The 15,225-nt window shown below is 33.4% G+C and overlaps 1 protein-coding gene across 1 annotated transcript in view; it reads left to right on the top strand.

The window, feature by feature from the left end:
* LOC126887406 (kinesin-like protein Klp68D) overlaps window positions 1-15,225 on the top strand; it is an 83,769-nt gene that overhangs the window by 16,413 nt on the left and 52,131 nt on the right. The window contains exons 4-6 of the mRNA XM_050654916.1: window positions 1,719-2,077; window positions 11,033-11,198; window positions 14,390-14,756. Of these exons, the coding sequence (XP_050510873.1) occupies window positions 1,719-2,077; window positions 11,033-11,198; window positions 14,390-14,756 (892 nt within the window). The remainder of the gene's footprint in view (window positions 1-1,718; window positions 2,078-11,032; window positions 11,199-14,389; window positions 14,757-15,225) is intronic.

A 15,225-nucleotide genomic window follows, 5' to 3' on the forward strand; every position in this document is an offset into this window, starting at 1 on the left:
CAATACCAAAAAAGTTACATGCAGTAATATCAGACTCAAAAGTATATATTAGTCCAGTCGGGATAGCATTTGACCTTGAATGCCGAGCTGCCCAAAATTTTATTTTTCTGATCTTTAGCGGAGTCAACAGTAGCCTAAATTTAAAATCACGAATGAATTCCTCCGTTACGTTAGCCGCCATCTTGATATTAAAGGAGAACCTGTTTTGCTAAATATCTCCGCCATTTTTAACTTTTCGACAAAAATGGTAGGAACTGAAATTGTTCCAAATAAATCATATTTACAATTATTACAATTTCTTTTTAACAGTTTTTGTCGTGAGGTCGATATTTTCGAGTTAATTGTACTTGTACTTACAGTAGACGCCTATATTTTTGACTATAATATTGCATGTAACTTTTTTGGTATTGTAATATAATTCAAATCCTTTTCACCACTTAAAGTCGTATGTTTTGTCTATATGTGGGCAAATTTTCAGCCAAATCGATTATGATGTATTTTGGGAATGGAGAAAAATGTAAAAAACGGTATTTTAACGTTTTCTACACTATAAAATTTGATCAAAAGCTTGTTTTAAATCAAAGAAACTTGTTATAATGCCATATAATGACATTTTGAGTCCCTTCTATTAAAATATTATGTTTTCCATTGATACTTTACGATAGAAAATGCAAATTTGTATAAATAAACACCAAATCACTGTAAAATCGCAAATTATAATATTTTGAGAAAAAAGAAGAAGAAGATTTTTTGACCTTAAATATCTTATTTTTACGTCCCGCAGAAGCTATATACAAATTTTCAGACAAATCGGAGGTCCAAAATTTTTTTTGCTCCAAAATTGAGTGATTTGAAATGGAATGACCCTTATAATGTACCTATTGATAACAAATGAGAAAATTATTTATTGTACAAAATAAAAATATTTTGTAGAAATAAACTCCACAAAATTTTATGAGATTAGTATACACTCCCACTATTTCTAATAATTCTTCTTTTCTTAATGAAAGATTAAGTTGATTTGAGCAGTTAATAGTGTGAGGTAGGAATTTTTGTGTTGTAGGTATGTTTCCTATTCCGAATGTGTCAAAGTGAATCTCGGCAGAGCGAATTCAGTATAATAGGCGAAGGTTTGAACTCGAATTTAGGCACTTCCTAATTTCAAAATTTATATTTGTTACTTGTGTTTTTGAGCCTTGCAAATCGTTATTTTTTATTTTTTTCAGTTTTAAATTGTTTAAACCTCGAAAACGATCAACTTTAAAGAAAAATTACAAAATAACTTTTTTTCTGCTCCCAATGATTCAAGGAACCTGAAATAATGTCGGTCTGAGCTGAAAAAATTGATTTTTATAATTTGTTTTAAATTTTTTTTAATAAATCTAGAAATAAATCCGAAATTACGGCAATTATGTACAGGGAAAATTACATGAAAAATAATCAGTGTTTCTTAAGGACTTTAAAATGCAAAAAATATACAGGGTGCTCCATTTGAACTAAGAAAATTTATTAGATTTCCAGAAAAACGGAAGATCTGACAACAATGTAAATAGGTAACACTATGATATCGGCCGCATTGGAAGACTCTTTTCCATCCAAAACTATAAAAATCGTGCAAGCCATTTCCGAGATAATTGAGGTGTTCTATAAATAAAACTTATTCTATATTTTATAAATCAGTGCGTATATTAAAAAATGACCAATTTGTACATTTGTAGAGATCTGCTAAAAATCAAAAACAACAAACCTCACGATCTTCGTGAAATATCAGGCCAAGGTGTTATAGTAACAAATCTTCATTCCCAAACCTGTCAAAGCGTGAAAGATATGTTGAAGGCCATGAAAATAGGTAATCAGAACCGGACTACTGGAACTACTAACATGAACGAGCACAGCTCTAGATCGCACGCCATCTTCCAAATAATCATCGAGATGGCCGAAGAACATTCGAAAACTATGAAGGTTGGCAAACTGAATTTGGTTGATTTGGCTGGAAGCGAAAGACAGTCGAAAACTGGTGCTACAGGAGATAGACTCAAAGAAGCTACAAAGATTAATAAAGCTCTATCTTCACTAGGTAGGATAATTATTTTTAAGTATAGTTGGTACAGTGTAAATCCCGATGCACGTCATCCGCGTCATAGCAAGTAATGTCACATGATACCAACACAAAATATTGTAAAAAACTAATACGGTCCATCTAATATACTTACCGTTGCACGTCATTATCTACGTTAGAGATCTAAGTTGACATTGTTGCCCAATTACAGAAAATTCTTGAATTCATTTTAAATCAAATATATCACATAATTATTCTCTCTATCTATCAGCGAGGTTCCTACAGCCTCTGCCGCTTCTCGCATTTCGACCGCCATCGTTTTCTGTCCATCCATTCGTCTTCTTTGATGGCTCTATCTTTCATGATGTGCCGTACATTTTCTTCCCAGGCAACTGAAGGTCTTCCCCTTCTTCTTCTTTGGTGTGGTATGTAATTTAAAGCTTTCTTTGGCCATCTATCTTCATTCATTCGTTTCACGTGACCATACCACACTAGTTGTCTAGTTTCAATTTTATCTACACTGGAATATACAGTATGTGTCCTCCTTCTAATATCTTCATTCCTGATGTGATCTTTTTTAGATATACCACACGCTCTCCTTAGATAATCCATTTCTACTACTTCTATTCTTTTCCTATCTTTTTTTGTCATCTGCCAAACTTCTGCCCCATAAGTCATAATAGGCTCTACCAAGGTACGATAGATTGTCAATTTCGTTTCTTGCCTTATATCTTTAGACCACAGTAGAGAGCTCAGAATGTTTACCGGTAAACATAATTATTGCGAAGTGGATTATACAACAAAACAAATTAATATTCAATGTAAATAAATAAAAACTTTAGAAATAGAAAACAAGCATTAAGTTATAATCTTACGTTAAAGTAAATAATAAAAACAGTAAATCTAATGAAACAAATACTTATAGTAAAGAATAAAAACAAATTAATGAAGTGTCATCACCGCAACTGTCAAATAAATGTTACCAATGGACATCCTAAGTCTTGACGTCACAAAATTGGGAGGAGCTTATATTTGACTCCAAACAATTTTGTTTATAAGGTTAAACACCCATAAGGAATTTTTCATTTATTGTTTACGTGGTTTGTGTGACAAAATAAAACTTTTCATTTATAGGTACTTAGTTAAAGAAACGTGTCAGTTAAGAGATTTGTATTCGTTTTTGCCCAGGTGAGTTAGTTTAATGCAATGATAAGAACGTAAACAGCTTTGAGGTTATGTTTATTTTCAACCACTAAGGAATAAAAACCACCTGAGCAAAAACGAATAAATATCTCTTAATTAACACGTTTTTTAACGAAATACCTAAATGAAGTCTTATTTTGCCACACAAAGCACATAAATAAAAAATTCCTTATGACCATTTAACGTTAGAAACAAAATTGTTTGGAGTCAATACAAGCTCCTCCCAATTTTGTGACATTTGTGACGTCAGACTTAGGCTGTCCATTTATGCCAAAATATCACCTTCATTCGATTACAGTTACAATGATTATCGCTTTATAATCCACTTATACAAATTAAATGGAACATATTATTGTGTAGTTCTTTAAGTTAACATTAATATAAATCGTCAAATATTATCTCTACGCGTATATAATAAAATATGTGTAGTGGCTGTAATTCCAATGTACTTCCAATTGGGAGTGCGGATCAGAGTGGGAGACAAATACTATATTATGCAATGTGTGGTGATCGAAGATTTAAACCATGATATGATAGCGGGAATTGATGAATTGAGTGAAAAACACATCACCATAAATTTTTCGGATAATAAACTGGAAATCAGAGCAGAACCAGACAACATAGAAGAAGAAACGGAAATAGAGAGGAAAATAATTGTTGAAAAGATAAATGAACAGGAAAAACATAAAGAAATCAATATGACTGTAGAGGAAAAACCGAAAGTACAAGAAAAAAATCAACCAGAAAAAAAAAGAAGGAAGAAAAAGAAGAAGAGTTCAAAAAGAAAGAAGGAAAACACGGTGGATACAAGAGAAAGACAGGAAATCGAAGATACGGAAGAATTGTCGGCAATCGACGATAAAACAGAAAGGAAGCAGGAAGAAAAGGAAGTTCTCATAAGAGAAATGAAAGCAGTAGAAACATGGTGCTCGGGATACCAAATGGAAATTGAAGATAAAAAAAAAACAGAAGAAGAAATAAAGGATGAGGACAGAGAAGAAATGGCAATAATGGACGAGAATCCAGAATTTTATGAAGAAATATTATGGACAGTGAACACATGCGAACAAAATGAGGATGAAAGAAAATTAAAATGTGGAGAAAACATGGAAAAGGAAGTAGAGAAGATTCTAGAAAATTATGGAGATTTGATTAATGAAGAAAGCCGAGTGGCTAAAAATTATGAACATTCTTTTAAAGTTAAAAACTTAGAAAATTTTAAATCCAAGACATATCCAATCCCGTATAAATACAGGCAAAGCGTCGGACAGGAAATTGAAAAAATGATCGAAGACAAGGTGATAGAAAGATGTGACTCTCCATATATCAACCCGATAGTATGCGTTAAAAAATCGAGTGGTGATTTGCGATTATGTTTAGATGCAAGAAACATTAATTCACACACAATCGCGCAATACGAAGCGCCTTTGAACATCGAAGCCATATTTGGACGAATCACAGGGTCACACATTTTTTCCAAAATCGATTTGAAACATAGTTTTTGGTTAATACCTTTGGCAGAGAAATGTCGAAATTATACCGCTTTTTCGATCGACGGAGGGGTATACCGATTTAGGGTGGTACCATTTGGCCTACAGAGTGCATGCGCTGCTTTGGTTCGCGCATTGAACACAATCTTAAATAGGCATGAAGAATTTGTTGTACATTACATAGATGATTTATTAATTTTCTCACCGGATATAACAAGCCATCTACGACATATTCACACTGTGCTAGAAGAACTGGATCAAGCGGGATTGAAATTAAATATTCAAAAGTGTCAGTTTTTCCAGAAGGAAATACTGTATTTAGGATTCAAATTAGACACAAAAGGGATTAGTCTTGCAGAAGATAGAATCGAAATTATAAATAACTACGCTAGGCCAACCAATTTAAAAACATTGCGGGGATTTTTGGGAATGGTAAACTATTTCAAAAAACTAATACCAGACATCAGCACAAAAGAAATACCGTTGATAGCATTACTTAAGAAAAATGTTAGGTGGAAATGGGGAACGGAACAAGAAATGGCTTTCAAAAATTTAAAAGGAGCTTTCTCCACAGCTGTAAGAGTACACCACCCAAGATATGATCAACCTTTCATTCTCCGGACCGATGCTTCCATAACAAAATTCGCAGGGGTGTTATCACAGATCCAAGACGATGTAGAGGTGCCAATCTGTTTTGTCTCCCGTGTAACCAAAACATATGAGAGAAAGTACAGCGTTACTGAATTAGAGTTCGCCAGTGTGTTATTTTGTGTAAATAAATTACGGTTTTACCTACTAGGGGCAAAATTCACCGTTGAAACAGACCATGCAGCTTTGGTACATATAATGAAAAATAGGCTGGTAAATAATAGAATTCATAGGGGCATTCTTTTACTTCAAGAGTATGATTTTGAATTTAAATATATCAAAGGAACTGACAATATCTTGGCTGATGCGTTGACGAGAGATGAACAATTCCGCAAAGAGGACCACAAAACTCTCCACGTTGGCATGAACATAATGAGAGAAGAAGCAGGCTTATTTTCTTTGGCTCAGATCAGGGAAAATCAGGAACAACTGGATGAAAGAGAAAAGCAAAGGGCCGAACAAGAAGATAACTTATATTTTAAGAGGGTCGATGGTAAAGAACTATATGTAATCACGGAACAGATGGCAAAAGAAGTTTTAGCAAAATTACACTGTGACAACGGACACATTGGAAGCAGGAAGGTGTGGCTTATGTTCAGGGAGAACTACATTTGTCGACAGGACTATACAATAGCCAAAGAGATGACTCGAAATTGCGAGACATGCCAAAAGTGTAAAAGTAAGAATTTCAAAAACGAAAACATCACAAAAAACGTCATAGCTCGGAAGAAACTGGATATTGTCGCCATTGATATGTTGAGCGATTTAATAACAACAACACAGAGGAATAAACACATATTAGTTATGGTGGATGTTTTCTCAAAGTATTTAAAACTGTACCCATGTAGAACCACGAAAGGAGCTGAAATACTTCGGAAGATAGACGATTTTATCGAAACAGTGGGAAGACCAGACAATATTTTGTTGGACAATGCGACATACTTTAGGAATGACCGTTTTAAAGGGGAATTAAGAGAGAGAGGCATAAATACAAAATTTGTAAGCATCCGACATCCACAGAGCAACCCATCAGAGCGTTTTATACAAGAAGTCACAAAATTTCTAAGAATTGCTGCGGAAGAACATCATCGACATTGGGACAGAAAAGTGTTTGAAATAGAGACGTATTTGAACTGTGCACCAAATACGGTTACCAAGGAGACGCCTTTATATGTAATGAAAGGAACAATGCCTACGAGACCGTGGGAAGACACCGCCCCCAGACAATACGAAGAAGTGATCGAGGTGGTTCAACGAAGATTGAGACGAAGTGGAGAGAAATATATCCAAAGGCAAGAGAGGACCCGAAGAAGAAGGCCGGTTACATTCCAGAAAGGGGATAAAGTTTTAGTGAGGGCACTGAGGGTGTCCAATTTACAAAATGGTATTTGTGCTAAATTGATGCCGGTATTTGAAGGTCCATATAGGGTCAATACGGAAAATGGGGTAAATAGTTATGAATTAGCGCATATAGAGACAGGCAAGATACGGGGTATTTTTAACATTCACGACATTTATAAGTATCATGAGTAGAGTTTGGTAACATAATGGAATAATTTGATCCTAAAAAAAAACTTGTGTCATTTAAATAAATAACAGAATTTTTTCGGCAAATCAAATGGCGGGGAGTTGTTAAGATATGTAAAATTTGAATTAATATGGTTTCGATCTTAATATTTTAGAAAAGTTAAAACATATAATAAAAATATACCAAAATTCATTTCGAAGAAATGAAAGTCAATTATCTTTGGATGGCCGTAGGTAAACAAAATTTAAATAGGGATTAAGTATTTTCTTTGTACAGTTAGTATGATAAGAAAGTGGTTATGTGTTTGGACAATGAGACCGGGTTTCCCAAATGGACTTTTGCGGCGAGGGAACAATTGTATTTAGAAATTTAAATGAATGTAATCTTTGTTTAGATATTAAGAAAGGAAAAAAAAAACCGATTGGCATGTAATTAGTTTTAGGAAATTTCTAATGGTAGGGAAAATTGGTGTTTGTTATCTGAAAGGTAGATGGGGATAAAATTGAGGAACTCGGATTGGTGAAGATGGAAAAAGGAGGGGCTAGGTATGAAGAATGGGAGTTTAGCGAAATGTTAGAGGGTGGAAGAAGAGTCAGTTGTTAAATGATCGTTAAGTCGACTAGTGGTGATCTCTAAGAGTCTCCTGAAGTAGTAAGGCAGATAAGTGAATAGTTGTGAGTTTGTTGAAATAAGTGTCCTGACGGAAGCTCATCACGTAAAGCATTGTAAGTTATATTGTTCTACTTATATTCCAAGAGTCACCGTTGCATGCCGGAACGAGAAATAGATTCAGTTTATCGAGAGGAGAAAAGGCTAGCATTGTTTTTTGAAAGATACGTGCATCTGTAGGGGGTCATTAATGACAATAGGCTTGCAATAATTTGTTGCGAGATTGCTGACTACATAGGGGGCTGCTAAGAGTAAATTGTAGGCGACCAGAGACAAGAATTTGGACAACTCATCATCCGAGAGACAGTTTTATTTTTTTTTGTAGAATTATTCATAACGCAAATTTCAATAAGTACTTTAGATAGTGGTAGGGTTATTTCAATAATCAGAATAGGAGATATTATTTTTAGAGGATATTTTGAGGGTGAATTTATTTCAATAGATGCTTTTGTACCATATATGTGTTTTATTCCGTTAATCTTTGACCTTATTTATCATATGTAAAGCAAAGGAGATATTGAAGCACGAGAATATAAAACCCTGAGATTAGAGCATTAAATAGTGTGATTAAATCATAAGTGCATCATTAAAATTAAATTTAATTAATTAGTTAATTATCTAATCAAGTGCTTTGAGCACACCGATCTTTGAATATCACATTAATATATATATATATATATATATATATATATATATATATAAATTTTGTAAAAGTATTTAAATTTAAAATAAATGTAAAACCTATTTATGGATGGAGAAAAATGATTGATTTGGCAACCGTCAGCGACCATCATCGCTTCGGCGAGATAAATATTGTACGTATGTATACAAATATTATAATGTATGTGTGTATAAATTGTGTAGAAGTATTTAAATTTAAAATAAATGTAAATCCTATTTTGGATGGGGAAACAGCATTGATTTGGCGACCGTCACCGCGACCGTCATCACTTTGGCGAAATTAGTTTTGTACATACGTATATATATTTTTGAAGTGAAAACTTCTTTATTGACGTTGTGCCATTTTTGGATAGGTGAAAAAGCATTGAATTCGCGACTGTTATCGCGACCGTCATTGCGACCGTCGTCGCTTATGTTATATTATTATGTGCATGTATATATAAATTGTGTAGAGTAGAGGTATTTAAATTTAAAATAAATGTAAAACCTATTTTAGGATGTGGGAAGAGGATTGATTTTGCGACCATCATCGCGACCGTCATCGCTTCGGCGAAATAAATATTGTACATTATATATAGGTATATTATGTGTAGGTTTATATAAATTGTATAGAAGTATTTAAATTTAAAATAAATGTAAAACATATTTGAGGATGGGTACTTACTTACTTTTCGTGTCCGGAACACCAACAACTTTAAATTCTGTATTTCCAATGGTTGGCCACATAGATGGCCCTGTCATTTGCTATAATTAAGTCTTGTTCTGTGCAGGTCTCTCTTATCTCTGTGCATGATAGTAGATGCCGGCTGGTCTGAACCGCGCCACAGTCGCAGGTATCGTCCTCCTGGTATCCCCATTTTTTCAGGTTACTAGCACAACGTGAAACGCCGGTTCTTAGTCTGTTTAGCGCTTTCCAAGTCGGATACGGTAAATTGTGTCCAGCAGCCATTTCCTCCGAGTGTCTTCGGTCCGCCTCCTGCTTTTTCCGTTCTACCTCTGTTCTTCTTGAGGATGGGTAAAAAGGATTTATTTCGCGACCGTCATCTCTTCGGCGAAATAAATTTTGTACGTATAATTATTATGTGTATGTATATATAAATTGTAGAAGTACTTAAATTTAAAATAAATGTACAATCTATTTTGGGATGGGGAAAAAGGATTGATTTCGCGACCGTCATGTTATCGCGACCGTCATCGCTTCGACGAAATAAATTTTGTACGTATATTATTATAATTTACGTATAATAATAGTAATATTATTGAAGTGAAAACTTCTTTAGAGGGACGTTGTGCACTTTTTAGATGGGGAAAAAGTATTGAATTAGCGACCGTCATTGCTTCGACGAAATAAATGTTTGAAGTGAACACTTCTTTAGGGACGTTGTGCACTTTTTAGATGGGGAAGAAGTATTGAATTAGTGACCGCCATCCCGACCGTCATTACTTCGACGAAATAGTGTTTGAAGTGAAAGCTTTCTTAGGGACGTTTTGCCCTTTTTAAATGGGGAAAAAGTGTTAAATTAGCGACCGTCATCGCTTCGGCGAAATACATTTTTGAAGTGAAAACTTTCGTAGAACCGTTGTGCACTTTTTAGATGGGGAAAAGTATTGAATCAGCGACCGTCATCCCGACCGTCATTGCTTCGACGAAATGCATTTTTGAAGTGAAAACTTCTTTAGGGAGGTTGTGCCCTTTTTAGATGGGGAAAAAGTATTGAATTAGCGACCGTCATTGCTCCGACGAACTAATTCTGGAAGTGAAAACTGCTTTAGGGACGTTTTGCACTTTTTCGATGGGTCATTGCTTTACCGAAATAAATTTTTGAGGTGAAAACTTTTTTAGAGACGTCGTGCTCTTTTTAGATGGAGAAAAAGTATTAAATTAGCGACCGTCATTGCTTCGACGAAATCAATTTGGAAGTGAAAACTTTTTTAGGGACCTTTTGCACTTTCTAGATAGGGAAAAAGTATTGTGTTTGCGACCGTCATCACTTTGGCGATCTAAATTTCGTACATACATGTATTATGTATATATGTATACATAAATAGCATAGAACGTACGCAACGCGTATATAATATAATAGGTATAGCACTTCTTTTTGGATAAGGAAAAAGCATTGAGCTCGTAATTTAGATACTAGAAGAAGTTTTCACTTCTGTCGGCACTCCCATGAGTGCTTTAAATTTTTTTTTTTATTATTATTTACTAGTGTATAACTAATGCACCACACTTTTGTAGGTAAATTGTTTACAGATTATATAAAACCATCATAAATATGCATAATAATTATTGTAATGTATCTGTCAGAAAACTGAAACTTAAATAAAGCTGAAAAAAAGATTGATTAACATTTGAAAATTTCGTTGTAACAAAACATTTCAAAGTAAATAAATAATAAAAAGTGTTGTTTTTTTATTATATTTTACTTCTTTATGCTACAGAAGCGGCTCAAATTTTTTTAACGTAAGAATATTACGTAATTCTTGTTTTCCATTTCTATTTTTTTATTTATTTACATTGAATATTAATTTATTTTGTTGTATACTCCACTTCTGCAATAATTATGTGATATATTTGATTTAAAATGAATTCAGGATTTTTTTGCAATTTGGCAACAATGCCAACTGGGATCTCTGGTGTAGATAATGACGTGCATAGGGATTTATTTACTCTGTACCAACTGTATGTGAGTTATTTATTTACTGAAAGCAATGTTGCATTATATTATGGTATATTTAATTTTGTAATTTTAGGAAATGTGATATATGCCTTAGCTGAAAACTCTTCTCATATACCATATAGGGATTCAAAGTTAACAAGACTTCTGCAAGATTCTCTGGGTGGTAATAGTAAAACGATCATGATAGCAAATATTGGACCAGCTAGTATGAATTATGAGGAAACAGTCATTACATTAAGGTATGAACAACACAATAAAATTATTTAAAAGCTTGAATGCCCTTTTATATGTAACAAAATTTTCAAGTATTTAATTTTTTTTGTGGCCCTGCACATTTGATTTAGATTGCAAAATTATTTCGCAAAAAAATATAAAAGTATTATGCTGAAATTTTCTGCAGTGTTGTTGTATAGCTGTTACCAAATAAAAAACGTAAATTTATTTGAGGAAAGGCGAAAGCCAAGCGACTCCATTTTAACCAAATAAAAATTTAAAAATAAAATCGTTGGATTTCTTAAGTCGGAAACAGATTCTCTCTTATACCTATTCCCCATCCTTCTAAAATTTGCAAAGAATAAAGGGTGATGAATGCAGAGACATGGGGAGTCTGTAATTGCACTAAACAACACATCAATTCATCCAGGCAAAGATCAACAAATCTGTTTCGTAGTACTCAATACGTGATCAATTTGTTGATCTTTCTTTGCCTGGATGAATTGATGTGTTGTGGAGTGCAATTACAGACTCTCCATGTCTCTGTTAATTAAATGTCTAAATGTTAATTATTTCCTTGTAATTGTCATACTTGGCGAAAATGTCTAATTTCGATTCAGAGGCTCATCCTGGCTCATCATTACAGGCTCTCCTGAAGATACCAAGAGGTTGAAATGGTCCATAGAGAGATGGTAATGATCTCTGAATCGAAATTAAATATTAAATGCCTTTATCTACCTGCGTTTTTACTCACGTATTGAGTACTAGGAAACAGATTTGTTGATCTTTGCCTGGATGAATTGATGTGTTGTGGAGTGCAATTATAGACTCCCCATGTGTCAAATTATTAGACATTTTAATTAAATTATATTAAAACGCTAATAAAGCTGTATTTCGTCTTCCCCGATTATAATTTGAAAACAATATTTTGACATTATATTTAACCTCCAATATTATGACAAACGTCAGTTATACACCAGTGCAGATAGCTCTAAAATGGACCAAAAAAATAAAAAATTAATAGCAGGATGAGACCAATTCCAACTGAAAGTACACATATTAGATAACATGTGGAACATTTTTCACCAAATCTGGATGAGGAGAACATGGGTTGGGAGAGCGTTTTTAGGGGTGAAAACGGTTAATTACGATTTGCGGCAAAACGGCACATCCTATCGAAAAAAGTTAAATTGCAAAGTTGTAGGCAATAAAAAGATCTACAACTTTTGTAAATAAACATTTTTCACATAACCTCAAAATATCCGAGAAAATCGGAAAATTCGATGTTTTTGATTTTATTTTTTTTTCTCACTGAAAAAAAATTTTTTTTACCAAATATGGTGGAAACTTACCTCTTTCTGTCCCAAACACGCTGTAATTTTTCTGTATAAAAATATTTTTTAAAACTCTTGTTTTTTATGTTTAAGGAAGCATTTTTTCAATTGAAAAATCTCCCAAAATTTTTTTAGCTTTTTTAAAGAAGTTGGTATTTTTTTTTGTTTATTGAAACCTCTATTTTCTGATGGTGTAAAAAAATATATACGTTACTGTGGAAAATTTTGTCACAAAAGGCAAAAATCGGAAATTTATTTTCAACCTCTCACCATTTTCAGATTCTTAGACGTAATATAAGTTGCATAGCGAGCAGGAACCAACGAACCTCTGTTAAAAATTTACTACACTAATGCCGTTGTCTGTGATTTTTAATTTTGTGAATAAATTATAGTTAAAAAAAAATAAAAAACACGCTTTTAAAGCAACTAAAAATTTAAAAATAAAATATTACTAGCTTTAATTTTAAAAGTTACTTTTAAATTTTTAGTGCTTTAAAAGCGTGTTTTTTATTTTTTTTTTAAACTATATTTTTTTTAAGGTCGGCCTACTTACCTATAAACTACTTTTTTTTTAAACTTCATGAACCAAGTTAAAAGTCGCTTTTTTAAAACTTTTTTAACGAAAAAGTTTATTTAATACAAAAGAAACTAATTATTATAAATTTAATGGCCAATTTTCATCAATTAATTAAGTTTTTGCTTCTTTGATGGCATCTCTTCATCACATTCGGTAATGCTTACAGATTCTGCAGTTTCCTCTAAATCTTCTAGACCATCATGGTCTTCGTCTACATTTTCTTCATTTGGCGTTGGTTTCTCATCCATAGTGTCATCATATTCATTATAAATAAATTTGTCACTAAATTCTTTTCACAAAATTATGTTTAACACGTACGTTTGATTCACTGTATGTGTCATCATGGTACACATAATGGCCGCGGCGTCTGGCTGGGCTGCACCTACTCGCTATGCAACTTACATTACGTCTGAGAATCTGAAAATGGTGAGGGGTTGAAAATAAATTTCCGATTTTTGCCTTTTGTGACAAAATTTTCCACAGTAACGTATATATTTTTTTACACCATCAGAAAATAGAGGTTTCAATAAACAAAAAAAATGCCAACTTCTTTAAAAAAAGCTAAAAAAATTTCGGGAGATTTTTCAATTGAAAAAATGCTTACATTTTCCCTTAAAAAACAAGAGTTTTAAAAAGTATTTTTAAACAGAAAAATTACAGCGTGTTTGTGACAGGAAGAGGTAAGTTTCCACCTTATTTGGTAAAAAAAAATTTTTTTTCAGTAAGAAAAAAAAATAAAATCAAAAACATCGAATTTTCCAATTTTCTCGGATATTTTGAGGTTATGTGAAAAATGCTTATTTAGAAAAGCTGTAGATCTTCTTATAGCCTACAACTTTGCGATTTAACTTTTTTCGATAGGATGTGCCGTTTTGCCGCAAATCGTAATTAACCGGTTTCACCCCTAAAAGCGCTCCCCCAACCCATGTTCCCCTCATCCAGATTTGGTGAAAAATGTTCCACATGTTATCTAATAAGTGTACTTTCATTTGGAATTGGTCTCATCCTGCTATTAATTTTTTATTGTTTTTTTTTGCTATTTGCACTGGTCTATTATGATTTCCAATCTCACCAAATGTAATAATGACATCATATAAACTCGTCACTAACTCTAGCCAATGAAATTCGCGCCGTAATAGACATAGCATGTCAAAATGTCTGCATGTCTTTAGAATATGGCAACAAGGATAAAAATACGTGCAACCCTTATTGTTTGACTTTTCCTTTAACTATTTAGTCATTCATTTACATTATCATATGAGTTGTATTGCAGGAATATGTTTTATTTTTCTGTTCTTCTGTTTAGGTACTCCTACAGAGCAAAATCAATTAAGAACACTCCCGTCAAGAATGAAGATATCAAAGATGGTAGACTTCTGGGACTACAGCAAGAAATCGAACGTCTGAAACAGCTAATAATGGAAAAAAGTAACGGTGCTTTCAGTGCAAATCCCGATGAGGGCGGTGAAACAGAGAGTGAGAGTGAAGACGAAATCAACATAGAAGAAAGTCAAAAGAAGTTGGAATTGGGCAAAATGGAAGTGGACGAACTGGCGAAGAAGTTGAAGAATTTGGAAAAACAGATGGTTCACGGCGGGAAAAATATCGTCGATAGTGTTAACGAGAATGAAATCAAGCTTGAACAGCAGCGCTCAGAGATAGCAGCAAGAAAGGTTGGTATCAAGTTAAGCATATACACATTAAGCAAAAGTAAAACAGAGCATATACATTTAATATATTGAATTTGAACTACAGTTGAAACAGTCGACCAATATAAAAGTTTAACTCATTAACACCATACATTATAACAACGTTAAGTTCGACATTTATTTAGAACATATAAGGTTTGTTCCAACTCAATACAAAACCGTTCTTGAATCGTTACGCACATGCGCAATAACGAATAATTATGCACAGTAACACATTTTTCGTTACTGCGCATACTCGTAACCGTTCACGAACGGTTTTGTATCGAGTTGGAACCAGAGAGATGTCAAGAATAGATCTGGCTAGGGATATGCTACTCAATGCATCGGGGTGTAACGTCGATATCAAGTACGGTGGTCTAGCTATCTTTGTCTGTCGTGCGAGTGTGAGCGTATCTACCAAGAGGTGGGAGTAACGGAACGACAGAAACACAGA

Source organism: Diabrotica virgifera, chromosome 6 (assembly GCF_917563875.1).
Source record: "Diabrotica virgifera virgifera chromosome 6, PGI_DIABVI_V3a".
In the NCBI taxonomy this organism is placed as follows: Eukaryota; Metazoa; Arthropoda; class Insecta; order Coleoptera; family Chrysomelidae; genus Diabrotica; species Diabrotica virgifera.